At 35.4% G+C, this 27677-nt stretch overlaps 3 protein-coding genes across 3 annotated transcripts; 1 reads left to right on the top strand and 2 right to left on the bottom strand.

The window, feature by feature from the left end:
• Positions 1-457: 457 nt before the first annotated feature.
• mcl1b (MCL1 apoptosis regulator, BCL2 family member b) lies at positions 458-2543 on the bottom strand. Its single transcript, XM_053494098.1, has 4 exons — positions 2505-2543; positions 1851-2406; positions 1394-1644; positions 458-1158 (listed from the first exon to the last, which is right to left on the bottom strand). Exons 1-4 carry the CDS (start codon positions 2541-2543, stop codon positions 1042-1044), a joined length of 963 nt encoding a protein of 320 aa, XP_053350073.1. The 3' UTR covers positions 458-1041.
• Positions 2544-3687: 1144 nt separating this feature from the next.
• Positions 3688-9536, bottom strand: ensab (endosulfine alpha b). Its single transcript, XM_053495311.1, has 3 exons — positions 9329-9536; positions 6546-6668; positions 3688-6450 (listed from the first exon to the last, which is right to left on the bottom strand). The coding sequence occupies exons 1-3, from the start codon at positions 9380-9382 to the stop codon at positions 6277-6279; spliced, it is 351 nt and encodes a 116-aa protein (XP_053351286.1). The 5' UTR covers positions 9383-9536; the 3' UTR covers positions 3688-6276.
• A 9937-nt stretch (positions 9537-19473) lies between these two features.
• Positions 19474-26034, top strand: hormad1 (HORMA domain containing 1). The gene is made up of 15 exons (XM_053495010.1): positions 19474-19621; positions 19717-19852; positions 20223-20286; positions 20459-20495; positions 20610-20630; positions 20731-20757; positions 20941-21008; positions 23021-23172; positions 23395-23552; positions 23821-23910; positions 24008-24059; positions 24190-24230; positions 24850-24978; positions 25246-25290; positions 25680-26034. Exons 1-15 carry the CDS (start codon positions 19589-19591, stop codon positions 25767-25769), a joined length of 1143 nt encoding a protein of 380 aa, XP_053350985.1. The 5' UTR covers positions 19474-19588; the 3' UTR covers positions 25770-26034.
• The last annotated feature ends 1643 nt before the right edge of the window (positions 26035-27677 follow it).

Raw genomic sequence — 27677 nt, 5'->3', positions numbered from 1 at the left:
CCTTGCTCCCATAGGGCACAATTTCAGTGCTGCCTAATCACCTTATCTTGTTGCATCAACTTCACAAGGACAGAATGTGTTTGTTCATATTATTTTAATAATGTATTTACATTAAAGAACTTATGTTAACTGGAAGTGCTTTAAAACCTAATCAAGTATGAATCCTATGTTGATCATGTAGTACTACAATAGTATTTGTCAGCTGGTGAACTTGCAACTTCTTAGGTACAGTTTATATACATATATAATATTAGACAAGTTTCTAGGCAACCCTGGATGTTCCATGCACAGTACTGTGTGATGCAACAAAGTACAACAGTTCTTAATTGTGAGGCCCCATGATTTTGCAAACAGTTCAGATGGCTCTAGGTGTCTAACATGCAAAAAATATACAGAACTTTTTTGTACAATATACACACAAAAGAAGTTGAAAGAGTATGAGATTACAATAGAAAAATATGATGCAATCAGGTTTATTGTATGATCTCTCCTCTCTACAAAGGCATTTGAACGTGAAGAGAAGATACAGAAAAGGAGTGGATGAATGTGTTGAAAAGATTTTCTGAACAGCAGGCCTACACAGTAACCAAACTCAACACAGAGGTGGCACCAAAGTGTTTTTTTTTGTTTTTTTACAGTTACATTTTCTACATATGAGAATAATTTTTACACTTTAAAATGTAGTAAGCGCCTTCAGCTTATTCAATCTTTAGAATAAACAGTATTCTGGGAAAACTGCTCTATATATTCACAGTACCACATTGTTGTTCTCTTATATATAACTAAGTAATCCTTGTTGATTGATTCTTTTTTAATAAATACATCAACTCAAACACTCTTGCTTTCTTATTTTGTGAGATCACATAGTGTTTTAATTAACATTTTAATAAAAAAAATAAACTCTTCATGAATAAAAAGCGCACCATATATAAAGCAATTTAAACAATTTACAAAAGTCTAGACTGATGGTAGAACTGTCTTCGTGGATGCTAATTTTCTTTTACATGAAGTTCCAAAGTCAGTCAAAAGGTTGAGTGGATCCTATCTTGTCAAATAGGCAAGAACACTCCCAATACCTGCCACAGTGGCAAAGGCCAGTAATGCAGTCCTTGTTGAAGATTCTGGATCAGGAACGTGAAAAAACTCCACAAAGCCATCCTGAATGAGTACAAAGAGGAATTAAGGACACATTATTCATAAGTCACAAGCCACAACAAAACGGAAATGACAGGGTGACTGTCTGGTTACACAACAGGAGGATTGCATTCCAACAAAGTGAATGTGTGTACAAGAATACACAGGCCTTTAATGAGTGTACAAGAGAAGACAATGGGCATTCCACCCTTACACATATTTGAATGATTGAAACTATTCACGGCTTTGGCAAACTCACCCACGAGTTGTTTTTCAGAAACCATTCCTTCTGATTGTCCATGAGATAGGTTGAAATCTCGTGTGCCACAAGGCTTACACAGTGCCCTCGTCCAGACTCCTTTTCATAACGAGCAACAGCTACCCCAAAGGCAAGCAGGCTGGCAATCCGCCCCCAGTTCGTGATGCCGTCGCTGAAGAGCTCCTTAGCCACGGACCCCACCACTCTCATGTCGTCTCCTTTCTCGTCCAAACTCAGTTTATTAAACATACCTGGGTTATAAAAACACAAATTTTTACATACGCCTTCATCCGGGTAGTCTAAAGGTTTCCTGGCAATTTCAGACGGGTGTGTAGCCCGAGCGCAAATTTAAATAAACAAATCGAGCTAGGCAACACAGGCCTCGGAAACCTGACTACAACAGGAAGCAACTAGAGTTTTTTTTTTTTTTTTTAAAGACAAACAACTCTAACCATACCTTTATAAACAAGCTCATGTTTAACCAGCAGGCCGTCTACAACGCGCTTCATCGTTTGTAAAACCTTATGATGCCGTGCACAAGAGTGAGAAGGCGACGTGATGAGCTGAAAAAAATCGGCTATAATCTCCTGCGTGTTGTGATCCAGGAAGCCGAGTCCTGGCACTTCGTCGCAGTCAGACTCGGGGGAATTTGGTAAAGAGTCATCGGGCAAGCCGCGCTGGTTCGAAGGGGAAACTCCTAGATTTAATGGTGCTGTTCTCTGAATCGGAGCGACAATAGCGAAAGGTTTTTCTTTGTATCCAGATGAAACGTTGGCGACGGGGAGAGAACAATCCTTTGAGTTAAACATCATAACGAGGTTCCAGGTTTCCGCATTTAAAACGACTACGCGTGAATTACGAATTTTGCGACGAAATTTGAGAAACCGATGATCGTTACATTTTCTCCTACTTTTCAGGCTATGGTGTATATCACGGGCTTTCCAAACGCGAAGGCGGAAGTGTTGCAGTATCTTTATGAGGTGCCTGTGGGCGGGGCGAACATCAGACTGCCTCTACAGCACATAATGCACGTATCACACAAAGCGGAAGTACTGGTTCTACTTTTCAACAAAGTGTGGGATAGACACGTAAAACACAAACACCATTTTACAGACACGTAAAACACACAAATGCCATTGAGAATACGCATGCTTTCCCCAATATTTATAAGGTGAGGTTTAAAAAAAGCACACCCTGCATATAATATTGTATACGGCCTATCGTTAAAAAAAATGAAGGCCAAATGTCTTTAACATCAAAATGTAAATTTTCAGTTTCTAAACCTGATCCTGGAATACCCCCTTTTTTTTCTTTCTTTCTTTTTTTTTTTTAACATGTTTCCTACTCTAACATAAAATTTTTAACCTACAAAGGGCTCTTATTAACCAGTTTTGTTTAACAGAAAACTGCAGGGTAGGGAACATGTAATCTAGAATATAGGAAGTGACATATCACCAGTCTTTATTTTGGTTTTTAATATTATTAGGCCGGCGGAAATGTGGCCCGACATGGCCTGGCATTTATGGAGCCATTTATGGAGATTTATTTTCATGAGTTTGTTTACTTGATATTAAGCTTAACATTTGGCTGCAGTGTCCACCTTCAAACCAGTGGGGACTTTTGGTGCCCCCTAGTGACGTGAGCACTCACATGCATTCACGCTTTGGCTCAAAAGTTAGAAACGCTTCACCCAAAAGTTGTGCTAGTGCAGATAAAACATTGTGCATTGATAATGTGGGGCTAGACTGAGGAAACATATGTGTACAATATTCACTACATAAACCAGCCAGAAAGCCAAAACATCCTGGCCTTTCTCATCGTGATGCACTTATATCTACTTCCTGGTTTATGATCAAAACCACCAAACAAATCATAAACAAACTTACCCTCTATGATCTGTGAGCACAAGCGAACTGAAAACCAATTCCTGCTTCAAAATTACATGAGTTATTACTGCACCTAGATGAAATTATTTACTTGCTGTCAACCTTTAGATTTAAAACTTTAGCCAAACAGGTTAAAACTGGATGTTTTTCATTAACATTTGTTTCGTATTTGTCATGCAGTGGACGATATAGTTACTTACAACTATTTTATTTCCGTGTTATTAATAGAAACATTTCTATTTTTTAAATAAATTTTCAAATTGTACTTTAAGTATTAAAAAAAAACATCCACAGAATACAGGTTATTTGCCACTCTATGCATATATCTAAAATCTAAGTTTCTTAAAAACTAAAAAAAATTTCCCATCTTGCACCAAGCATGTTTAAATGAGTAATATCCACACTAGGTCAATGTAAAACTTTATTCCAGATAACAACCTTAAGCTTTTTTTCCCTTCCATTTTTCAAAACCTGACAGATCTCAAAATCTTTGCAATCTAGGACAAAACAAAATTTCCTTCCTTTGCATACTTATCACCTTAGTGCCAGTTCCACAGTAATCTTCTCAAATCATAAATACATAAAAGGTAAGGTGCATGCATGTCTGTCTGTGCATGTACAGCACTGAGTACACAGAAACACACAGTAAACATTAGTTTTTGGAACTCCAAAATGTTCAAGCAGTGTATGGGGCAGTTCATATTAAAGCTGTGGTGAGTTGACCTTTTAATGCAAATTTAAATATTTGCATGGATTTCATTAACCAGCCCCATAGATCTTCTCGTTTCTAAAGCAGTATTTCCTAAAGCAGCCTATCCTGGCTATCTCTTATATAATTTCAACGAAATAACTGACAAAATATTTGAATAAAGATACTTGTGTTAATATTATACAAATATACACATCTTGGTATGGTTTCCTCATCTACACCTTTATACAACTGCATATGCCTTAACAGTAACCCAATGTGTTTTCTAAGTAATGGGAAAATTATATATTTCTTTTTGGTTCTCACAAATGTTTCGCATTAATAAGAAGAAAATGTTGCAAAGGAAAATGTTTAGCAAACAACTTCACAAATCATGATGTTAATAGGAAACCTGTAGAGTGAAAATAAGAAAAAATAAGATATGTGGTTGTGAAAACAAATACAAATATTAAAATAAATGTGCTATCTATTTACAACTTGAAATCAGCTAAAAGAGGTTATGGTACAACACTGTACATAATACATTATTCACAAAAAAAAAAAAAAAAAATTCAAACATGATCATGCTCAAAATGCATACTTAATATTACCTGCATTTTCTTTTTTAAATCCACCATATTAACATCATTCTTACAACTGACACGGGCACTCATATGGGTGCAAGATACATATGACACTTTTACAAAGAATTCTACTCAATATGCAGATTATGAAGATGATTATGCTGTTAAAGTCCCTGAATAGTTTTCATCAAAATCTGATTATCCTCTAGGTTACTGATAGACTTGCATCTCTGTATCCATGGTTTAGACAGTAATAATTTAAATGGGATTTTAATGGATTCTAATGTAAAGAGTTCGAAATTGTAGATTTCTGAGTTAGGTGTATTTAGTACAGACATTGTTACAAACCAAGATTAATATCATCAATGCCCAAAACTTTTTCTATAGATTAAAATCTAGCTTTGCTTGATTAAGAAGGCAGACATGTCAACAACAGGATAATGAAAGTTATGAAAAATTCCTACCTGAACATTTATTTAATCAAATTATTAAAATGTATTTTATCACATGTGCTTTTCCATCCGGTTGTATATCATAATGTCCTTGCTTCATACAGATTAACATCACAGACTGAATGATTGTACCTTGTTAACTTTTGATGTTCATCATACGGGTGAAAAAAAAAAGAAATCAATGTACTGTAGACTTACATTTATTACCTTACCAATTATATCAGCCTGAGCTTGCTCACTCACTCACCTTCTATACCACTTTATCCTGTATTTAGGATAAATGGGCCTGGAGGCTATCCCAGGAAGCCTAGGGCACGAGACGGGGTACACCCTGGACAGGGGGCCAATCCATCGCAGGGCAGAAACACATACACTCATTCACACACTACTAGCAATTTGGAAAAGCCAATCCACCTAACCTGCACATCTTTGGACTGTGGGAGGAAACCCACCAAGCACGGGGAGAACATGCAAATTCCATGCATACAGAGACGGGAATCAAGCCTGGCCAGAAATCAAACCCGGTCCCTGGAGGTGCAAGGCAACAGTGCCGACCACTACACCACCATGCTGCCTCAGCCTGTGCTATTCCACATAACTACTCAGTCCAAAGCTGCAAGGTGTTACTTAATAATGTCAAATCAAAACAATGTTCTGTGCTGGGTCAGGTCATTAGTTGTAGCATTTTTGATTATCGTGACACACGAGTTCAAAAATCTGGTCTATTCACATTCTAACACAAGCCTATTGATGAGTACCCAGTTTAGTAATTTAAACTCAAATAGCGAACATTTTATGAGACTGAGGTGAGAAATTACTGATGTGGCTAACATGCATTTGCCAGCGAAAAAAATAAAGCAGTATGTCTATATGTTTTTATAAATCTTATGTTGCCTTTGCCAAAGACAAAACAAAATCATCTCTATGAACTTGTAAATATGTTAAGTATTTGATGAGCGATCAAACTGCGATCAAACTGCCTGCTGCCCCACAATTTTAAACAAAGAATTTGATCTCATTCCTGCAGAAGGCGTATAGATCATAAAGTGCATTAATAATGGCCTGTCACCTTTACTGGCCCTTCACTGAACTGCCTGCTTTTTAACCGGATGTGTGTGAGACAGTGTGAATCAGGATAGAGCTGTTTGAAGGGATAGAGTTATTTAAAAAAAAAAAGAAGAAAAAAAAAAGCAAATAGTGCACAACCCCAATGGAGCTCTGACGTGAAGGAGACAAACTTTGGGAAGGGGTGGCTCAGGATCTGAGGTAGTGATTAGCCGACCAGTTTGCTTGTGACTAAGGAGGACTTTCTTTGTGGTAAGTCCTGCGGAGTTGGAATGTGATCACCAGTGACAGTGCTCTTTTCTGGACCAGTTGCTGCTGGTAGTTGCTTATTCTTCATCTTCGCCTTGGCCATGTTGTAATCACCTGAATCAAAGTACTTTTGCTGAAAATAAATAAATAAATTTATGCCATGTGTCAAAAAAGTACCATGCCAAGTAACATGTGAAATTATATCTCTAACACCATACAGCTACCTACTCCTTTCTGAAGTCTTTTCATCAAAAAGTCAGATCCTCCTGGCTTCTGACCCAAATTAGGATACTTTGCTTTTAGTTTGGCTTCCTCTGTTCTCACAGGGTTTGAGTTAGGGTCTTGAGATTCCTGCACAAAAAAAGCATAGTATAATGCAGGCCTTGGACCAGGAATTTAACATCATCATCATACACGTGTTTAATACACGTGTGTGTTTTTTGACTGAAGGAACAGAACCCATGGAATGTGAATCACACCCACACTGGAAACTGATAGTTCCTCTTAAAGGTGTAATTATCTGGATAATAGTTACTCTACGGGACAACACCATAACAGCGTTATATATAAACAAACACACACAGTTTTAAGAATCCCACAAGGACCAGCCATCTCAATAGTGGTTTGTACTTGTCAATCCCCCCCCCCCCCCATTGAAGTGTGTCAAGGGCCCCTTTTTTCTTGGTTTACTTTTTGTAGCACATTCATCATGGAAGAGTGGGCTCATAAAAATATGTAGATGCTTATTTAAGCTTTTAAGGTTATTACTACTACTGTTATCAAAAGATCATTAGCCTGACTTTCAAACCTGAAAAGCCTGACTTCACAGGAATTCGTCTCAAGACTGTGCATGTTGCATTTTATCGTACAACAGCAACTAGCTGTACTGGGAAATGAGAGTATGTCCCAAAAACTTAAAAATTAACACATTTTAATTTGAAAAGATAGGAGGAAACGAAAGAAACTGTAATCATGTAAATGATATTACATTTTCCTAAAAATTTGTCTTTTCCACTATGTATGGAGACATTTGGGACACCTAGTCCTTCACTAAACAAATGCATACGGTAGAGTAAATCAATGTCAAAATTACTGCACTGTTTTTTTAAATGTTAAAAAGTCACACTGTAACACAACCTAAATTACCTTCTTTGATATCAGCAGAAGTAAATGATCATGTGGTTTGCACATTAGTAAGACAACTTTTTAATAAGATTACTTCATATTTGAAATCATGCTCTTACAAGGCATTTTTAAGAAGTCATCACAAGTCTACAAAAAAAGAAGAAGACAACACCCCAGACGAACAGGTATAGATAGCTAAGGCATCCACCTCAGTGACAGTACCTCGAATGATCTACTACACCCTGCCTAGAATTCATGAGTCACTGCAAGTGTAGAAAAAATAAACCATGTAGGCTGTTGCTTGCAAGTAAAATTACTTAGAAATATTTACGTTGCATATGATGGAAACAGTGATGTAAAACTTCAAGATTAATTTAGCCTGAACATAAAGCAAATAAAGCCTTTAAATGGTAAGAAAAGTGAAAGTCAGATTGTAGCATGGACGTGGTTATTTAAGTGCAAACATGCATGACTGGAAGCCTAACAATGCAATGATCTGCCAAAAAAAATAGCTCTCTCTTCCTGCTTCCATCTGTCTACAATACAAGCTAAACAAACATTTCCATTTATACCTTTCTACATTGTATTAGCTCATTTGGCCAAGCACTGGCTGGTTGCAGTATGGTTTACCTTTCATTTGGGCTGTAACTGTAAGTCACGGGGTTGTTTTTAATTGAATGCAGTAAAGCGTTGTCTATTTGCCATTCTGACTTTCATTTGCTGCCCTCTACTGGACAAAACACGTACTTAAGTTTCACAAACTTCTGCTACATTACTCATGATCAAGTCTAAGCATTGCAATGCTGGGCTTGGTACTCTGTCAGGGTGATGGCAACTGCTCAAAATTAATGAAAAAATATTAAGTTTTTATTAGCCAGTAGTTTAAATACCCACAGCAGTAAAACATTTACTAAGGGGAGAAAAGCAGCTTGGTCTAACCAGCTACTAAAAAACAAGCCAAGCTGGTCAGACTTGATCATTTTTATTGCAGAGCAGTTTGTTTTTCAGCTTTATTATTATTGACTAATCCGATCAATTAAAGTCAGAAGTAATCTAAATTGTCTGATTGCTGTGGTAATTATTTAAAATCTTGCCAAACAAGACCAGTAGTAATTAAGAAACTCTTTCTTTTCTACCAGCTTGGTCTGATTACAATACAGGCTTGGTTGCTCAGACCAAGCTGAATTTTATATAAAATTATATTAAATGGCATTATATAACAGAATCTAAACATTAAGTATATTATTTAATTTACACCCTTATCCGGAACCAGGTGATCTCTGCTTTGCATGAAACAACACAACCCTGTAATGTTTGTGTGTGCGTTTAAGATGTGATGTTGCCTGCAGAATTGGGAAATAAATAAGCAAAACAGACAGGACCTCTCACACACTGCGAAGTTAAAGCAGCCCAGCCTTATAAATGATGGATCATGTCAATGACCTCTTCTGATATCCTGCTGGGAATAAACCAAACCTACTTTTTTTTTTTAAAGGCCATAAGATGTATATGCATATTCATTCGACTGATAACACACACTTAAGACCTGCTATAGAATGGAGGCCTGTCGTGTCTCAGTGATTTGCATGGTGCTGTCTGAAAACAGCGAAGACTCGCATTGCTGCAACCATGTTTACACCTGACGCTAAAATCCAGCACATTAGCTTATTTTACCTCAGCAAACTCATACAATATACATTTTTTAAAAGCCACCAACCCGTACAGCTTCATAACCACAACAGTCATGCAGATTTAATGCTTTTCGTCCAGGATAGCTACTGCACCAAGCTAGCTTTGGCCGCTGTTTGCTAACAGACACAACAGCTTAGCCGAATCAGTGCTAGCTTGTTAAACATGGCTAGCTGACTAGCCTTCTAAACGCCCACCTGTGTCTCACCGCACTCCCCCGATAACGTCTCGGTATCCTGGTTATCTGACATTGCTGGCCAACTTCTAAGGAAAACGAGAAGAAAGAAGCTTGCAAGAGAAAACTGTGGCGTTTCCAGGATAATTCACCCGCCCACGGTGTACTGACTGCGGTTAACCGTGCAGCCTTTCGCCAGAGCAGCTAGGAAACCTCTCAGTAATCCCTATGCGCTGCTATTACACACGTTGTGGTAACTGTTACCGAGCAGTTCTAAGATGAGGAAAAGAGGACTGGGGAATTATCTAAGTGCACCAACCATAATTACTCTATTGCAAAGTCCAGTTTATTATTTAAACTGGTGACCACTTATTTATTTTGTTTATAAAATGTGTGTGTGTTATATTTATTATGTGCTAAAAATGCCCCCTGCAACGGATTTGTTCCCTTACATAATCGCTATAAAATTTATATCACAACATATATTTTAAATCTTTATTATGATAAAAAACGAGATGGTATAAAAAGTTTCGAGACTAGTTTTGTAACTAAGGTTGGGTAGCCAGTTTTTTTTTTTTTTTTTTTACCATATCGATGCCAAGTCGATACTTTTCAAATGGTACTGGTGCCTATAAACGGTACCTGAACATTAAAGAATCGCTTTTTATATATATATAAAAATAATAATAATAATAAAACTATAGTTTAATAGTTAAAAGTATTCATTATTATAAGTAAATTAAAAAACAACTAATTTATATACTCCCTAACCCAACGTAATTTAACACAAATAACAGCAAAGTAGTTGGTGTTCTTGATATGCTACAAACAGCTTTAACTTTTTCTGCAGAAATATGACCATATTTGCCCAATCTGGACAAATATGCTAGGGTTGGCCCGACTGGGGCCAGAAACAGCAACCAGCTGATCTCAGCAAGCTTTTAAATATGATGCATTCCTCTGCTTTTAACTTTATCTCGAGTGTCCTCAGATCAGTTTCCCCCTTTACATGCAACTGTTAAAAGACGTTGCATGTTACAGTGTGGAAATCCTTTATTGTGAAATACAACCAGTTAGGACGTTTAACTTCATGCACTTTAATTTTGGCATGTTTAGCTTAGCGAGCTAATGCTACCTGCTGTTGTCAGAGCAGGTGTAATTACTGCATTAACGCATATGGTCTTATTCTCAAGTTGTCCTTTTAAGTTGGAAGGTGAAAACATAGACACTCATGTTACTACAATGATTAATTGATTTTGTATTATTAGAGCTTTATTCACCTGCATTTTCTCAGTCAGGAAATTATTTTGTAATATGCTATTATAGTGAGGGTGATAATGCTTTTTAAGTCTGTGCATTAAGTGGCACCGACATAAGGCACCAATATCTGTCTTCTGATTCGGTTCTAGTACATAACTGTTATATAGCTATTGTAAGAGCCCTATTAAATTTTTACAATTCTGTTGTTGTGTTTATTTAAAGTTTATCAGTTAAGCATTCATTTATGATAATCGTAAGTTGTTCTGTGACGTCATTCCATAATTGCGTAGAACTTGTGGAATAACATGCCCGTACAGCTATCAGTGTCGGAATCCAATCCTATTCGTAACTCTGCAACAGATGGAAACACAAGGCTGCATACACTGCCACAGGGTGCAACGACCTTTATAATTAAGTGACCCAATAGACACCGTCCTGTGTACATTGTGAGCTGTGCTATTCTAACCATATGTATTACCATATCTTCTATTTCATCATGGACAGCAATTGCAAAGAGCTAACGAGAAATTATGCGTGAAGCTGGGCAAATCTGCCACAGAGTCGATTGACATGATTCAGCAAGTTGCAGACAATGCTGCAAGGAATTGTTCAAGGTGTTTTGAGTAGCACACGCATTTCAACAGCGAAAGCACACCACTAGACCCCCGAAGATATCGAAACCATTCACCACTGCATGATGATCGTCAGAGAACAATCTACAATATTCCTGCCATTGTCGGTGTCATACGGAACAGTCTAGGCAATCCTCATGTGTAATTTGAACATGCAATGTGTTCCTGCCAAATTCGTCACCAGGCTACTGACCCAGGACATTGCGTTAAAGTCTGCATAGAACTCATTTAGCATGTCATGGATGACACGTTCTTTATGTCAAGGCTTGTTACCTGTGACGAAACTTGGGTGTATGGGTACGACCCTGAGACGATGCAACAGTCTTCATACTGAAAGAGGCCATCATTTGCTATTGAAAATAGAGATTTCTCTGGCAGGTTTTATGGTTTCTAAGGAAGGATATACTGCGAAAGCACCCAGATCTATGGCACGCAAATCTCAAAACTTTTTGATACCACCTCAAATTTTATTCCTTACAGTGATATGCATGTGGCGTTTTTAAACATTAATGAAATATTGGAATATTTAATGTGTCTTTTATGAATTAACAATAACTAAATGTGTATATATTTTTTATACTTGTATATTTTTTCGTATGGTTTATTTTATGATAAAATATTGTCATCATTCATACATTAAGATCCTAAAACGATGATTAACAGATATATTTAAAATAGGCTATTTATTTAAATATTTTGTATTACAAGACAAACCCCTGCAAAAAAAATGTGCCAACAATAAAATATTATATGCCAATTCTTCATTAATGAGCCTGATGGCTGTCGTATGGCTTATCATAATAATAATAATAATAATATAATATTTGATAGAGATTGTGTGTTTGTGTGTGTGTGGCGGGCGGGGGGTGGTCTTCTGAGAAAAGTTTGCTCAGGCGAATGGACCGATCCAGTAATGCGCACATCCGATTTAAAACCCGCTTACTCCGTAATGATTAATTACTCTTTTCATCTCTTTTCCTTCGCCGCTAATAGCAGCACCGCTATTTCATTACTGGATCTGTAGCGACAACAGACCGCAAAGGATGATGGCCACGCCTGGGCTGATGGGAATTGTAGTTCCCGCTACCTCCCGTTCGCTCCATTCGCCTGAGCAAACTTTTCTTAGAAGACCTATTGTTTTATCGAGTCATTTCGGTTTCTCTCTGAAAAGAAACGAGAAAGGAAAAAAAAATCCTGTCTTTGTCTGAATAAGTGAGTGAATGAGGTAAGTGTTCTCAAATACTCATTCAGCACATGGGCCAGCTGCAATAAGCTGGCTGCTATTTTTATTTTTTCTGAGTTTTTTAAGAATACTAAATTAAAACTTTATTTATTTATTTTTTTACATGGTTTAAAATTTTTCTGTCATTAAAATTGAAAAATTTAAGTCCCTGTTTTAAAGTTTACAGATAGATGGCTAATTTGTATGCCATATGTTCAGTGTTCATGTAAATTCAAATTTTCAAATTCAAATTTTATTTGTCAGATACACATAAAATTTGAAATTGAAAATACTGTTTAATAAACACTTCTGGCACTTTTTTCAAGTCTCTTCATTAGTTTTGTTTTTTCTGTAAATGATTTAATAAATACCGTACCGTGCCATTCATACCAAGGTATTAGCGTACCGTGAAGTTTTGATACCTTTACATCCCTAGTATAGATTCAATGTCAGCCATATTGCAGGACCACGGTTGGGTCCTTTTAGTTTTACCAACATTTGGCCATCATCAAAAATTACTTATGTGTGTGTGTGTGTGTGTGTGTGTAATATAATGAACAAAACTTTGAGTATAGTTTCACAGCTAGGGCAAAAAAGGGGGCGACATTGCCATTGGGCCCTCCATACTTTTAAACACAGTTTTGGACTTTTAATAGAATTATTTCTTTTTGGAGCTAGTTGTACATGGCTGCAAAGGCTGCACAAACCATAATATATAAGTCAGAGCTGAATCTGGTACTACAGTGCATGGTGTGAAAGTTCACCATATGCAAAAATGCAGACATGAGTTTAACTTATTTTTTATTTAACATTTCACATTACTAGAGGGAAGTTTTAGAATGAATGATTTTTAGCCCCAATAAAGGATTGTATCAGTATTTGTGTGATTTTATTCTTAAAGGCCTAAATATCAATGATGATATGATTCCCTTCCTTAGTAAGAACAGTTTGATACTGGTGCAATCTTATTTCATTTTGTTATTTACACATTGATACTCAGCTGACACTAGTTATTGATGGAAACTATGCTAATTATACACTATTACTTTCCTTTTAATATATATTTTTCAATGATAAAATCACAATTTATACCATATTTTGTGGGAAAAGCTTTAGTATGTTCTCATGGAAGGATATTAAAAAAAAATCGTATTATGAACACTCAGTTGTCTGGGAACAGTCCAAAATGACATCCAAATTCAGTCCAAATACACACCCAAATATTTTGAAAGAGTAGAAAAGAAAAATATATAGGGTCATATAAATAAGAATGTTAAATACCCAGTACTAACTGGGTATTTAACACACATAGGAAGAGTGCATGTTTGTAGCAGGTTTATTGTGTGAATGTGAATGCCCATGTGTGAATAGTGAGCTGAAAAAGACTGACATCCCATCCGATGTAAATTCTCTTGCCAGGATATGTCTAAACTTTAAGACAGTGTCACATCCTGTATTGTAAATGTAGCTTTTTTAAATAATTTTCATTCATTTCAATTGACATGTCTAATTTTTGTCAGCTTTCCTGTTTCAGCTTTTTCTCAAGAAGTTATTCTTGGGGCCCCCTGGTGGCCACGGTCCCCTATGCACCACTCATTTATATAGCTTGTGTAGGGGGCCTCCATTATTTCTGGTACTATCTATATCTTACAAACACTGTACTTTGAATGAATGCTATTAATTTTCCTTTATTAATCCTGGTAATTTTGGTCATGTATACTGCCCTGGATTCAAATTTACTGTAATTATCTTTATACAATTTAAAATAAATACAAAGTTAATAAGGTTTACATGCTGAGGTGGTTCAAATTAATGTTTAGACTTAGACAATAAAGACCTGCTTAAGTTAATGGTGCGTTAAAATTACCTTACCGTACAAACATACTTTTGCTAGAACTGTGTTTGCTTTAGTACCCTGTTTCCTTTGCCAAAAATGAAAAGCGTCACATTTATAAATCTATTATATTTATATATTGATTCTGTACCTTACTGTCAACACCAGAAAACCATTATTTTTATTTGAAATCTTGTCACTCAAATCATATAAAGCGTTAATGCTTCAGTACCTGTTCAACACATTTTTACAAAAAAAAAAAAAAGCCAGATTTGACAAGTAAAGTAAGCTGCACATTTCTGAATAACAGTAAGTGCCTAAAAAGTTGTAAATAAAAATAGACACCATTTATTGGAAAATATAAAATGGAAAACAGATTTAGGATACTTGTTAATTTGATTTATTGCATGAAAATAATTTGATTAAAATAATTAAAAGAGAAGGTTGTAGTTTGAAAGTGTCTTTCAATGTGCAAATCTAGATAACACATTTAGACCTACAGGTCTATAAAAAAGTAATGCACCAACATAATTAATGATTAAGCAGGAGAAAATACTCTGTATTGTTATGTTTTTGAACTGTTCCTAATTGTGATGAGTCAGCACTGTATCAGAGGCATGGGGAGTATGAATTATGAGTTTGAATGCATACTGCATATCGTCATATCCCAAATGTAAGTGGAATTAAAACTGACTACTCAGTTGGCAGTTAGTTACACAGCTAATTAGATGTCAGAGAAGGAGGATAATAGTTATATTGTATAGTGCATCCATAAATAAATACTTTCAATAACTAGGTTATATGGTCAAAAAGTACAATTGTATAACAGAAAATTCATTTTAGTTAACATGAAGCCAATTGTGCTGAAGTTATCAACCGTTCATTGATGGAGATCTGGTACAAAACTGTTTGTGGCAATTTCAGTCCCAAAACTGTATCAAATACAATCTAAAGCCTGTTTCAAAGTGGAACCATCCTCAATAGTCACAAGTATCTTTAAGCAGACCTTAAAGGGCTATCCTCAACGGCAGGAAGTGGTCTTCATGTGATGAGAACTCCAACCAGAAGTATGACATCAGGATGAAATAGGTAGATCTACCCACATCCCCCCCCCCCTCCTTAGATCGGACGTGAAAGCTAGGCTATTGTATACTATTCTATTTCTGGCTCAGTAATCATGCTTTTTTTCCCTAAGCTCTGTAGCTGTATAGTTATGTTGCAGGAGTTGCCTTTAAATGTACCTTCAGGGATTCTGGAGTGGAATCAAAAACAGAACAAAAAGGGGAAGGGTTCCATAAAAATATAGAGTGAAAAAAATAAGTAGAGGAGAGGTTTAAAGAGGTAAGACCTTTTTTGCTTTGCTGGCCACATGTAAAACTTGTTTGAAACTCTGCCATGCTTGCCTGAAGAAAGCTCTGATCCTTTTTCTTCTCTTCACTTTGTATGTTAATATAAAATAGAAAGTAAGAAATGAAACAATATAGTGGCAATAGCAAAAAGAAGGGTATATAGACAATATAATAATAATATAATCCAGTGTAATCCTCTAATAAGAAATACTAATATATATATATATATATATATATATATATATATATATATATATATATATACCTATATACCTATATAATAGGATTACATGTATATATATATATATATATATATATATATATATATATATATATATATATATATATATATATATATATATATAAATTTCTGTAATTTCTGTTTCCTCCATGTTTGAGCTGTACTTGCAACTGAGGTATAAAAATAGTAACAAAGATTCCTAAACTGGTTGGTAGTGAATACATCTGATCGATGCCAGAGGCATTGAGTTCTGCACACAAGCACACACACTCACCCAGTCAATCATACACCATGGTCAATTTGCAAATGCCAATTAGCCTACAAACTTTGAACTGTGGAGGAAAACCTGAAGAAAGAACCAGGAGATCATGTGAACAGAACATGCATTCAGACCAAAAGATTTGAACCCCCTAACCATGAAAGAACAACCAACAGTGCTAACTATAAAAAAAAGTGGATAATATTTAACATATATAAAAATAAACATCTTGTTATAAAATATTTTTAGGTCATAATATATTTTAAAATGGTAATTAAAAGAAATTGGACAAATGCCCTGTCATTGATTAGCCACAGGGCACAGAATAGAAAGGATGCAATGTGTATGTGTATAGGGTCATTTTTATCATGGAAACTAGTGCTGGGCGATATGGAAAAATCTTATATCACGATATGGATTATTTTATATCACGATAACGATATATATCACGATATACCACCCACAAAAAAACAGTCTTTTGGCAGAGTTTGCACATGACTGTCTTCTGCTCCGTGTCAGAGCTCTTGAAGCCAAAATGCAACAAAATCACTGATGTACCCCCAGGTTTCGGTAAAAGTACTTCTTGGGCTGCTTCCTGCATAGCAGTTTCAGTTTGTTGCGACTCCGGGCATTCATCTTCAACCTCTTGCGTCTCCATCTTTAAGCACTCACGAGTTAACTAGCGTAAAGCATGTCGCAACAACGTAAAGCGTCATGTCGCAAAACCACAAGACGGAGTTTCTTTGCGAAAAAGTTCATTTTTATTCTTGATCTTAACTTATATAAAGGGTAAAGTATGCACTGCATAGCGACAAGACTTCATCATACATTTGCCTATTTAATGCAATATTTTCTTTAGTGATTGATAAAATTAGGTTAGAAACGATAGAAAAGAAATAGGACGATAGACACTTTTCTATCTTCCCCACGATATATATCGTCATATCGCCCAGCACTAATGGAAACCATGGAAGGCACAATTTTGGAAGGCACCAGCATTTAGCAGATAGTTTGAAATATTAAAATATAATTGTACATGATGATGATGATGATGATGGTAATGATTATGAGGTTTTTCTTTCCTGTCATAGCAAGAACTTGGCACAGGCTCATTTAACTTAAGTAAAATCTGTTTTTAGCTGAACAGGTCATTAGGTAATTGCTGATCACTGTCGTTAAATAAATGTGAGGAAAATCATGCCATTGGATAAATATGAAAAGAGATAATATTGAATAAAAAGGTTTGTGCCCTCTGCAGGACAGGTGGACACACATTTTAGAATATATTTTGAGACAATAGGTCACATGACCTGGAAGGTATTGAAATAAAATGCAGAATTATTACATATTAATTATTAATTAATATGAAAAGTGATAATATTGACAAAAAAAAGGTTTTGCCCTCTGCAGGATAAGTGTCTCCACTGCAAATCTGGTGGCCGGAACTCGAATATCCAACGTCAAACCAACTTCACCGCGGTACTTTAGTGTCAATGCTTTTGGCCACCAATCTATATAGATTACAATAAAATTCATAAAAAAATATAATAATAAAAATACCCTGAAACTTAAATTAAATTGCCATAATTTACATTAATCGCAACTAAAGAATTTAGCAATAAACTATATATGTTCATTAAATATGCCATTAAATTTAGTCTCCACTTACAGTATCTGCTGAAATAGACTGGGATTTGCGTCTACTGCTTGTTAAAATACGTACTACAAAGGAATAACCAAGAATAATGAGTCAAAGATTCGAATCATTTTCGCCTACTAAACTATACGAGTCGACTCACTAAAAAGAATCATTTTGCGAATCACTGATTCCTTTTATTTTTAAGAAGCTTCACGCCAGGTATGTCTGTGAGGAGCTTTGACCTGATGGGAAATTTGCAGCATACAGCAAAATGAATAGTAATCTTAAGACAAATGAACTAGTAGTAAGGTAAATTTTGGGATATGGAGAACTATGAAGTTTTCAAAATGTATTTTATGCTAATGAACATCATTAATTTTGTAGTCCCTTTGAGTAAGGTTAACGTTACCTCGCTAATGCTAAATCATTTCAAGCAGTTTAACATTATCGTTAAGTTAATATAATTAATTTTACATAATCGATTGGAATTAAACCTTGTGGACTTTAATTTTAGCCATTTAGCCGAACAGTAACACCTAGCTACAGTATCTGTGACCAAGCTGAGGTAAAGCTAATAATGAGCCGAGCCACTTCCCTCCTTAACCGAGCCACTTCCCTCCTTATAACACCTTCAATTCGCCGCGGTCCAAATCCCTTGGCGCGGCTTTTAGACACTTAGCGGTAACACCGCACACTGAAATAAAGCTATCCAACTTAAGCAAAACGGCTTTCTGGTTGTATGAAAGATAAGCAAATAATAATAAAAAAAAATAATAATACGCAGTATATCAAAGTATATGTAAATTATAAAATCGAAACAATTTACCTTATTGTATTAAATTATACTCCTAATTTTTGAAGAAATATAATATAATTTATTAGGTAATTAATTAGTAATTTGTATTTAGTAACCCCCCTTTTTCCTGGTCAGGGTTGAGCATCCGAAAAACCAATGCGAAATCCACATAACCAGTACTTAAAGCTCAGGATCAAAACAGGGACCCAGGAGCTATTTACATTGTCCTAGTGGTTAGCACTGTTGCCTCACACTTCCAGTGTTCAGGGTTTGATTTTGCTTCCAATCTCTGTTTGGGAAGTTTGCAAGGTCTCCATGTACTTAGTCAGCGAGATCCGGTTTTGTCCCACAGTCCAAGAACATTTGGTCTAGGTTTATTGGCTTTTCTAAAATCCCCATAGTGTGTGCTTTGCACCCCATCCATTGTACCTCACATTGGGCCTTAAGTTCCCTGGGATAGATTCCTGGCCACCCACAACTCTATGCAGGATAAGCAGTCTAGATAATGTATGGATCTTATTAAATATTATTAAAATGATTATGAAACTAAATAGTACAATCATTTAATTTTATATTAATTAAATTAATATTCAAGACTGCTCATGAATCTATTACTAGTTAGAATGAATGTCACTTTATTTTATCTATTATAAATATTATATATTAAATTGTAAAAATGGTATAATCTGATCTTATGACTGGATTTCAGTTACTACGATGTTCTGCAGCAAACCCAGTTTGTCTTATTGAGCATAAAGCGCATAGTTATCCTCTTAATAATATAAGAAATATGACAGTTGAAAAGACCTGCTTAATGGATTTAATTTGTGCACACAACCACTTTTCACAAGTTGCATAGTCACTGTTACATTATTTATTCATTATTAATGCTGTTTAATTTCTTTTTCTTATTTATGATTTGAAAAACTCAAGGTTCAAGGTCAAAGTTTTTCAGCAAGCAACACTACTATCACTAGGTATCTAAAACCTGTGTTCATAAAGTTTCTTTGTCAGAACTTAAGGACTCAACCAGAGAGACCAAAGAGTTCCATGGCCTGTGAACAACGCTTGCGGCCTCAGCAGGTAAAGTTTACACCAGACAAAGTTTTATTAGCCAGGTAAATGTTTGTATTGGACTATCCAAAAATGTGTTTATTTATATTCTGGGGTCTTCACAGATGCTGCCACATGTAGTTGCCACAGAGCAGCAGTCACTGGTGGTCGTTAAGAAATTATTAGCTATTGCTGTCTCCAGCATCACATATCTTAGGGGTCTCTTTCCAGAAAAAGCGTATGGAACAAAATACGTTGAGGGTAAGAAAAATACTTTGAAACATTATGCTATAAGACAAGATTTGTTATAAACAATAACTAGGAACAGAGATTTGCAAATCTAATACTGACTATATTGAAACAGTTGGGATCAGCTTTGACATATTTTATAATCCATTCCTTTTATGTTTTTAAGCTGTTGATGCATCCATTTGCGTATACTGTAACTCTAAAGTATTCATTCATGCTCTAATCCCAGTACACATACAGTACAAATACAGTCCAATCAATTTATGTCTTATCCTGTCTGTTAGGATTTTCTTATTAAGCACACTGGCACATCTGGTCTAATGTTCTTAAGTATAACCAAAAAAATGAGACCTTGATGTTTTTACACCTTTACTTCCTCCAGAACAAAAAGTGATGATTCTTCGAGAAGAGCGGACTTGCCCTGGTGCTAGTCAGATTGTACAGTGGTCGGTATTTAAAAATATTGGAAACTGCAGTTGTTCACTAAATGAATGCTTTCACAATGGTAACATGATCTATGCAATGTAAATGATCTTATTTAAGTAATAGTGTTGCACTTAAACTCACTTTGTATTTTGAAAAATACCAGTATTTCCTGATTCAATCACTCACACACAGGTTGCAGGGATGCTTTGATGCCCTTCAAAAGAGATATGTAAGTCAGCTTCATCTAAATAAGGACTGTAATCTTTTCTCTTGAACCTTTGTGCATTACATTGAACCAATTTTGCAGCAATTTTACTTTACAACATATTTCATTTTTTAACAGCTTCGAGTGATTTGGTTATCTGTAAGTACATGAGTTAAAAACTGTAATATATTATTATAGTGACATTTGTTGTTGTTTTTTTATGTTATGACTAATATGCATTGTTTTGTTGTTTTGCTAGATGTACTCTGATCCAGAACACCCAGAGGTTGGTAATCCTATTTATTTATTTATTTATTATTAAAAGTTATTTAGCAGTATGATGCCACCATTCCAGCAAGGTGAGTTTTTTACCATTGGTAAGACAAATGGGTATTGCTTAGCTGTAGGTAATGGGCTATTTTTCAATTAGTATTTACTTTGTTTTTATTAGCCCTGCTTCTTGTTATAGAAAGTAACAGAATGCTACCAGTTCAGGATACAGTACACTGAAAAGGGGCCTCGGCTGGATTTTGAAAGGTGATAATTTAAAAATGTGCTAGTTTTGTATGTTAATCAGAGAGGTAACAGTTATCCTATAGCATATTTTCATTGGATTTTGGTAATTACATAATTATAATGTAAGTGCCTGCATTTTGCCTGCACCTGAAAGTCCTGTTTTGTTCATATGAATCTCCCTGTTCCTACGAATTTAGAAATTGCTGGGAGGGATCATAGTTTTCTACAGCCTCCTTAGGAAGTTGATACGGATGGCATTTAATTTTTAAGAATAATTTCAGGCATTTGGGGAAAAAAATTTTTACTTTTTTGTTGTACGGTGGCCATAAAGTTTTTACATTCACCTTAAGATAGACTCTTCCTACAGCCTACATAAGTCAATCTTCTGAAAATTTTTGTCTTAAGGTGGTCATATGAGAGGTCACATGATGATCTATTAAAATATTGCAAATTAAAAAACATATACGTGCAAGATTTGCAGGAATATCCAGATCCAACAATTCATAAATGATAAAGAAATGAGCTGTAATCTCTGAAAAATTCACAGCAAGTAATGAGGAATTGTATGGCGCACATGCAGCTTTTAAACGGTCCTTGTAAGAACATAACAAACTTGTACAAATTACATACTGCTGCCTTGTGAACACCATACTTTTGCTTTAAAAATACCCTATGAGCGCCTTGGTACGTTTGTTTGAATGCCGTAAAAATATTCGTTCATACAGTGTTGGAAATGTAATCTGAATCTAAATGATCCACGAACATTGTATGTTGTTGTAAGGCCGTGTTAAGCTGTGGTCTTAGGAAAGCAATTGTGTTGCACATCAATTTTCCAAACAATTTGGAGTTCAATATTTTACAGTAAAAAAGATTATTTACAAGTGGAAAGCATTCAAAACAGTCATCAGCACAATCACTCCATAGTCATACCATACAATTCTCAGAGAAATACATCTCAGACTCTACAGGCCTCACTGTTTATGTTAAATGTTAATGTCCATGACAGAATAATTAGAATATGTAATAAGTATGGGTTGTTTAAAAGAGTTGCCAAGAGAAAGCCTCTTCTGTCTAAAAAGAACATGCTAGCACACCTGAGGTTCACAAAACTGCATCTGAACAAACTGCAAGACCTCTGGAACAATGTCCTGTCGACAGATGAGACCACAATTGAGTTGTTCGAGCTTAATCCGGCGCCAAAAAAAAACAAACAGAATTTCAGGAGAAACAGCTCATATTCACTGTCAAACACAGCAGTGAAAGATTGATGTCTTGGGCTTGTTTTGCAGTCACAGAACCTGGACACCTTGCAGTCAATAAGTCTGTATACCAGAGTATTCTTGAGGCAAATGTGAGGCCATCTGTCTAACAGCTGAAGTTTGGTCGAAATTGGGCAATGCAAAAGGACATTGATTCAAAGCACATCAGTAAATTTACATCAGAATGGCTAAAAAAAAGACTAAAAGTTTTGGAATGGCCTAGTCAGAACGCAGACCTAAATCCAATGCTGTGGGTCGGACCTTAAGAGAACTATGCATAAGCCAATGCCTAAAAACCTCAATGAAATGAAGCAATGTTGTTAAGAATGGACCAAAGGGATGTGAGAGACTGATCTTAAAGGAGTCAATTCCTTTGAGTTACGGCTGCTAAAGGTGGATCTACCATTACACCCCTAATTGTACGTCGACAATCAGTGCAGTGAAGAATAATGTGACTTGAATGTTAGGTCATCCAGGCAGTTTTTTTTTTAAGATTTCACCATGCTGAGCCATGATGGACACTGTTTTTTAAAAAGGGAAGAGAGATTAATTCTAATCACACAGCTCTTTACCAGCCTCCCATCTGCTCCCATTTGCTCCCATTACACATATATGCCAACACTGTAAACCTGAACTTTAGTTTTGAGTTAATCACAAAAATAGAGATGATAATGTTTAAAAAAAAAAAAAAAAAATATATATATATATATATATATATATATATATATATATATATATATATATTGTTTAAAATTTTTTGTCTAAAATTGCCAGCAAAAGCCAGAAGAACATGACGAGGATGGACTGCAATGACATAAAGAAAGCAAGTATTCTGTTGGTGCGTAAGCTGTACACACTGCTGCAGAACCTTGGCCCACTTCCTGATAGTGTGTATCTCAACATGAAGCTCTCCTACTATGATAATGGTAAATCATGTCTTGTACAGCTGTTTATCCAAACAAATGTGCAACACATTCATGCAGCATTATGCATAAATCATGCGCATACAGCTCAAAAGTCTCAGCTCAAGAGTATTCACATCTAGCATGAGAATGAGGAAAATGAGAGCTCAGTGACAAATTGCCGGTGACAAGTTTTTCCATGAGTGAGCTTTTTTAATGTTTTGCATCTTTTTACATGCTTGTTAGTGACTCCACATGACTACCAGCCACCAGGCTTTAAGGAAGGAGAAAATAGCATGCTGGTCTTTCAGAAAGAGCCAGTGAATCTGACCATGGGAGAAGTTGTTACACCTTTCCACACCCTAAAATTGGATGTCACCACTGAGAGAGAGAGACTGGAACAGGTGCTATTTGAACTTCATGGAAACATGGTTAATAGTAGATTTAAATTCAATATATACTGTGTATATGGGCCGGAGACAGGGAACCTACAGTACATAGTGTTGGGTATAATGTCTTGCATTGTAATTTTTTATTTACTTTAATTTGTGTGCGCATATTCCTAATTATACAAATTAGTTCTCTAGTTCATTTTAAGCTTATACAGTTAGTATTAAAATGGCTGGATCATTTTGATTAAATTGAAATTTTTTTGTCTGTGTGCATTGGCAGGTAGATGATAATGAGCCAATATGTGCTCGAGATAGATGGACTTTGGAAATAAATGAAGAAGAAATGGTTTGTGTGTCAAATGTTCAGCAGGTACTACTGACTGCTTTTAAAATATACAGTATCTATCAGATGTAGATTTTGCATTCATAAATTTCACTTGAAGTGTTTCATTTATTCCTTTACATAGGAGTTTGTAAACAAAGAAAACATTGTTATTGACACTGGCATTGAGAACTCTGGTAGGTTTGCTCATCAATTTGCAATTTAATTAGTTCTTTTTATTTTGTTCTAAAGATGTGTACTGTTCAATTAACAGGTCTTTAATAAACCTTTAATGAAATTTTACACCTGCTGCTTTCACATTGATAGATCTGAGCAAAGAGGAGATGCTGGAGAATTCACAGTTCATGGTAAATCTATTAAGAATTTTGAATATATTGAAAAACGGAACCTGGGTTATTTCACAAAGCTTTTCTCAGTGGCAGAATGATGGGATTCACACACAGGAGCAGGCTGTTGATGTTAATATACTTTACCAGACAAATGTTTGGGCAGAACAGGTTCTAAATTCCAGATCAGGTTTTATCATTTAAAAAATGCAGACAATAACCATATAAAGTGTAATGAAATTCTGCAGTAACCAAGAAAAGTTTAAAGAAATCAATATATTTATATAAATATTTTATATATAATATATAAATATTTGAGATGCTTCACAGGAATATTTAACTAAGCTTTTTCAAACTCTTGGAATCTCCTTAAGAACCTTCATGACAGAAAGTTATCAAATATGTTTGCACAAAAAAGTTTGCAGCAATTAAATGCTATTGAAAGCTATTGACACTGCAGCAGTTGTATAAAATGAAATACATGTACTATAAAATCTTTTTTCAATGATATGTAATTCAAGTAAAGTATAAAACAAAGTAAAATATTTTATTTTAAAAAACTGTTAATATATTTCAGATTTCTTTGTTTTTTCTTAGACTAGGAATCTATAATAGAATATTTTTTGTTCATGTTATACAGGCAGACAGTCTTGTAAAAAAGACAGCTGATCTTGATGTGGCTTCCAGAAAAACAAGGAGCGGCCGCGTATTCAACTCCTTAGTAGTAAGAGCGATATTATCTCTGTATCTTTATTTGTGTAAGAAATGTGTTGTTATACGAAAATCTTCTTCAAGGCTAAAAAGGGCATGTTGATATATAACACCAAGGTCTGGAGTGTATAAATCCACTTATATCACAGCTACTGTCTAAGCTGTGCTGTCATGCAAAAATAATACACACGTTACAACAAGTCAGATTTGAGCATTTAACCTTGCTGTATAATAAACAATAATAACAATATTAATTATTTAAATAGCACATGTTATAAGACCTCATTTATAATGCTGGATAATTTTTTTTTTCTGTGGATTATAGGACAATAGAAAAGGTACAGTGCCTTCATCTACAGAAAAGAAACCAGTAAGTTTAAAATCTATTGTAAATGCATTCCTACTGTGTCTTATGCACTAAGCAGTGTTGGGATAGAGAAATGAGAAATTAGTCTAAAGAAGGGGTGTAAAGATCTAGTGCTCGAGGGCCAGTTTCCATCACACTTCTATAACTCCTACAGTATAATCTGTATTATTGTTTAGTGGGTGTGTTGATGAATTACAAATCATGGAAGACACTAACTCTCCAGGAGTGGTTTTGAACATCTAAAGTCTAGAAGTATCACAGTTTAAAACCTCTACATAATTTTCTTCATTATTACTCTTATCATTTAAATAAAATTATGATTAGAACTGTTAATTATTGCTAAAATTGTAGCATATAAAATATAAACTGTATATACCATGCTCTCTTTGTAGGTTTCTCAGTTTCAGTTTCCACTCAGTCAAGACCCTTTGCCTACCGCTCCAAAGAGACGCAAGTTCAGTGTCCCCAAAGAAAACCATTGACAACATACTGTAAAATAACACATGCTCACGGAAGCTTTGTTTCTATTAACTATCTCTGATTCCAGTTGTTAAATAATATGTTGGCAGCGATTTCTATAGTAGTTGATGGGATATAGTATTTGTGTTTCTATAGTACTTGTGTTTCAAGGATGGTAACTAAGTCAAACCTGTTTTCAAGTGTACAAATAGCTTCTTTTTTTTAACAGTTTATTTGATTTTTCAATATTCATTATATATTGTTTGATTTGAATTAAATGCAAATTTGATTGGTTTAATGTTAATTTACTTCAGATGTTGAAAAATAAACAAATATTTATGTGAGAAAATCTGCAAGAGTCAGATGTTGCACTTTCAAGATTTAATCATATCTATAAGTCACAGATAATAGTAGTCCACTAGATGGCAACAATAGCCTTAATCCAGAGGACCACAGCAAACACTAAATGAGACAGATTTTATTTAATTACTGTGACAAATGATTATGGCCTTTTTTGCTGTATCATGGGTGTTTATCTTCACACTCAAAGGTGTGTATCTTTTAGGCCAATAGTTCGCACCTGTCCTGAATATTTTAGTGTTTTTTCAGCTTCTAGCATATCTGATTTAATTAATTAACTTTTTAAAAGTCTTTTCTGAATTCAAGTGTGTGTAATGAAAGAGGGAAAAGAATAAAATGTTCAGGGCAGATGGTTGTCCAGGACCAGGATTGAGAACCACTCTTTTAGGCTATATACAATATGCAATGGGTAGTGCTCGTTTCTGCCTTAGTAATAAGGGTATCAAAGTCACTTAATCTACAAACAGTGCTTTTTTAACTAGCTACTGAAGCAAGATAACAATTGCATAATCTCATGTATGAAGTGGAATGAGTGTGTGTGTGCGTGCCCTTCGATGGATTGGCACCCTGTCCAGGGTATACCCTGCCTCGTGCCCTAGGCCTCCTGGGATAGCCTCCAGGTCCCAGTGACCCTGAATACAGGATAAAGCGGTATAGAAGATTTGAATGTTTGAGTGGGTTTTGAAAAAAAAAACAGATTCACCACAGCTCAAATGTCCTTTACTTAAACTAATAAAATAACAGGTGAAAAGGGTGCGTTAAAAAGATATAAAGTTTTAAAGACAAGCCAGTAACAGTCTATGTGTGTGCATTAAGAATTATGTCAAAGCAGTCCCCATAGCTTTCTTTGTTTGTGGATAATCCACCTGTGAAAATATAAACCATACGACACCTCATGTGACCTTCTGTATCTTCTTTAATAGTTTTCCTTGTATTTGCTTCTGCTTGTTTAGATATGCCCAGCTGCACTACACCTGTCTACATCTGATCAATACTACTGCAAATTAGTCACTTATACACACACAGACCCATAGAGTGAGGGCAAGAGAGGCAGAGTCCATTAAATAATCCATAAAAAGACATGCTGAACTACTATGTTGTGATGCCCAGTTTGAATAGCCAGCTACAAAAAAAAGACATGGTATTATTTGCAGTTTTATTATATAGTAAAAAACAAAACAAAACTGTTTAATAGTCCAGCTTAAGCTTATACTTATGAATGAGGGAGAAATATGAGAAAATGCATGTAGATGTTAAAACATTTATTTATTTTCATATAATACATTCAGTGAATATCTTCAAAGCACAGCCATTATCCTTGAAAACCTCAGAAGAGACAGGTGAAAATCTGGATTCAGTGGAGAGTTCTCAATCAATTAAGCACCCTCATGACAAATGACAAATTCAAGGGGATACTTCATGAGCATACCAAAAGTCTACCTGTTCACTCAAGACCTGTTTGGTGTGGGTGTGGAGCTTAAGACTAACACTCAGAGCTGTCAGGCTGATTAGAGGCAGGGAGAGCCCTAAGCGTGTTCAGAGATCTGAGCCGCTGTCAGGCTGTGAGGGGG

This window comes from Clarias gariepinus, chromosome 4 (genome assembly GCF_024256425.1).
Source record: "Clarias gariepinus isolate MV-2021 ecotype Netherlands chromosome 4, CGAR_prim_01v2, whole genome shotgun sequence".
Taxonomy (NCBI): Eukaryota; Metazoa; Chordata; class Actinopteri; order Siluriformes; family Clariidae; genus Clarias; species Clarias gariepinus.
Note: the sequence above shows the minus strand (reverse complement) of the source record. Positions and strands in the feature narration are given on the sequence as shown.

What these genes read in the sequence shown, in the direction of transcription:
- mcl1b (XM_053494098.1), bottom strand. Translation starts at nt 2,543, where the DNA reads ATGCGTATTCTCAATGGCATTTGTGTGTTTTACGTGTCT. An exon ending in ACATGAGCTTGTTTATAAAG is followed by an intron (nt 1,645 to 1,850) that starts GTATGGTTAGAG and finishes TTTATAACCCAG; the next exon opens with GTATGTTTAATAAACTGAGT. An exon ending in TTCTGAAAAACAACTCGTGG is followed by an intron (nt 1,159 to 1,393) that starts GTGAGTTTGCCA and finishes GTACTCATTCAG; the next exon opens with GATGGCTTTGTGGAGTTTTT.
- ensab (XM_053495311.1), bottom strand. Translation starts at nt 9,382, where the DNA reads ATGTCAGATAACCAGGATACCGAGACGTTATCGGGGGAGTGCGGTGAG. An exon ending in GGGAGTGCGGTGAGACACAG is followed by an intron (nt 6,669 to 9,328) that starts GTGGGCGTTTAG and finishes TTTTTTGTGCAG; the next exon opens with GAATCTCAAGACCCTAACTC. An exon ending in TGAAAAGACTTCAGAAAGGA is followed by an intron (nt 6,451 to 6,545) that starts GTAGGTAGCTGT and finishes ATTTATTTTCAG; the next exon opens with CAAAAGTACTTTGATTCAGG.
- hormad1 (XM_053495010.1), top strand. Translation starts at nt 19,589, where the DNA reads ATGGCCTGTGAACAACGCTTGCGGCCTCAGCAG. An exon ending in GCTCTCCTACTATGATAATG is followed by an intron (nt 23,173 to 23,394) that starts GTAAATCATGTC and finishes CATGCTTGTTAG; the next exon opens with TGACTCCACATGACTACCAG. An exon ending in CATCTACAGAAAAGAAACCA is followed by an intron (nt 25,291 to 25,679) that starts GTAAGTTTAAAA and finishes CTCTCTTTGTAG; the next exon opens with GTTTCTCAGTTTCAGTTTCC.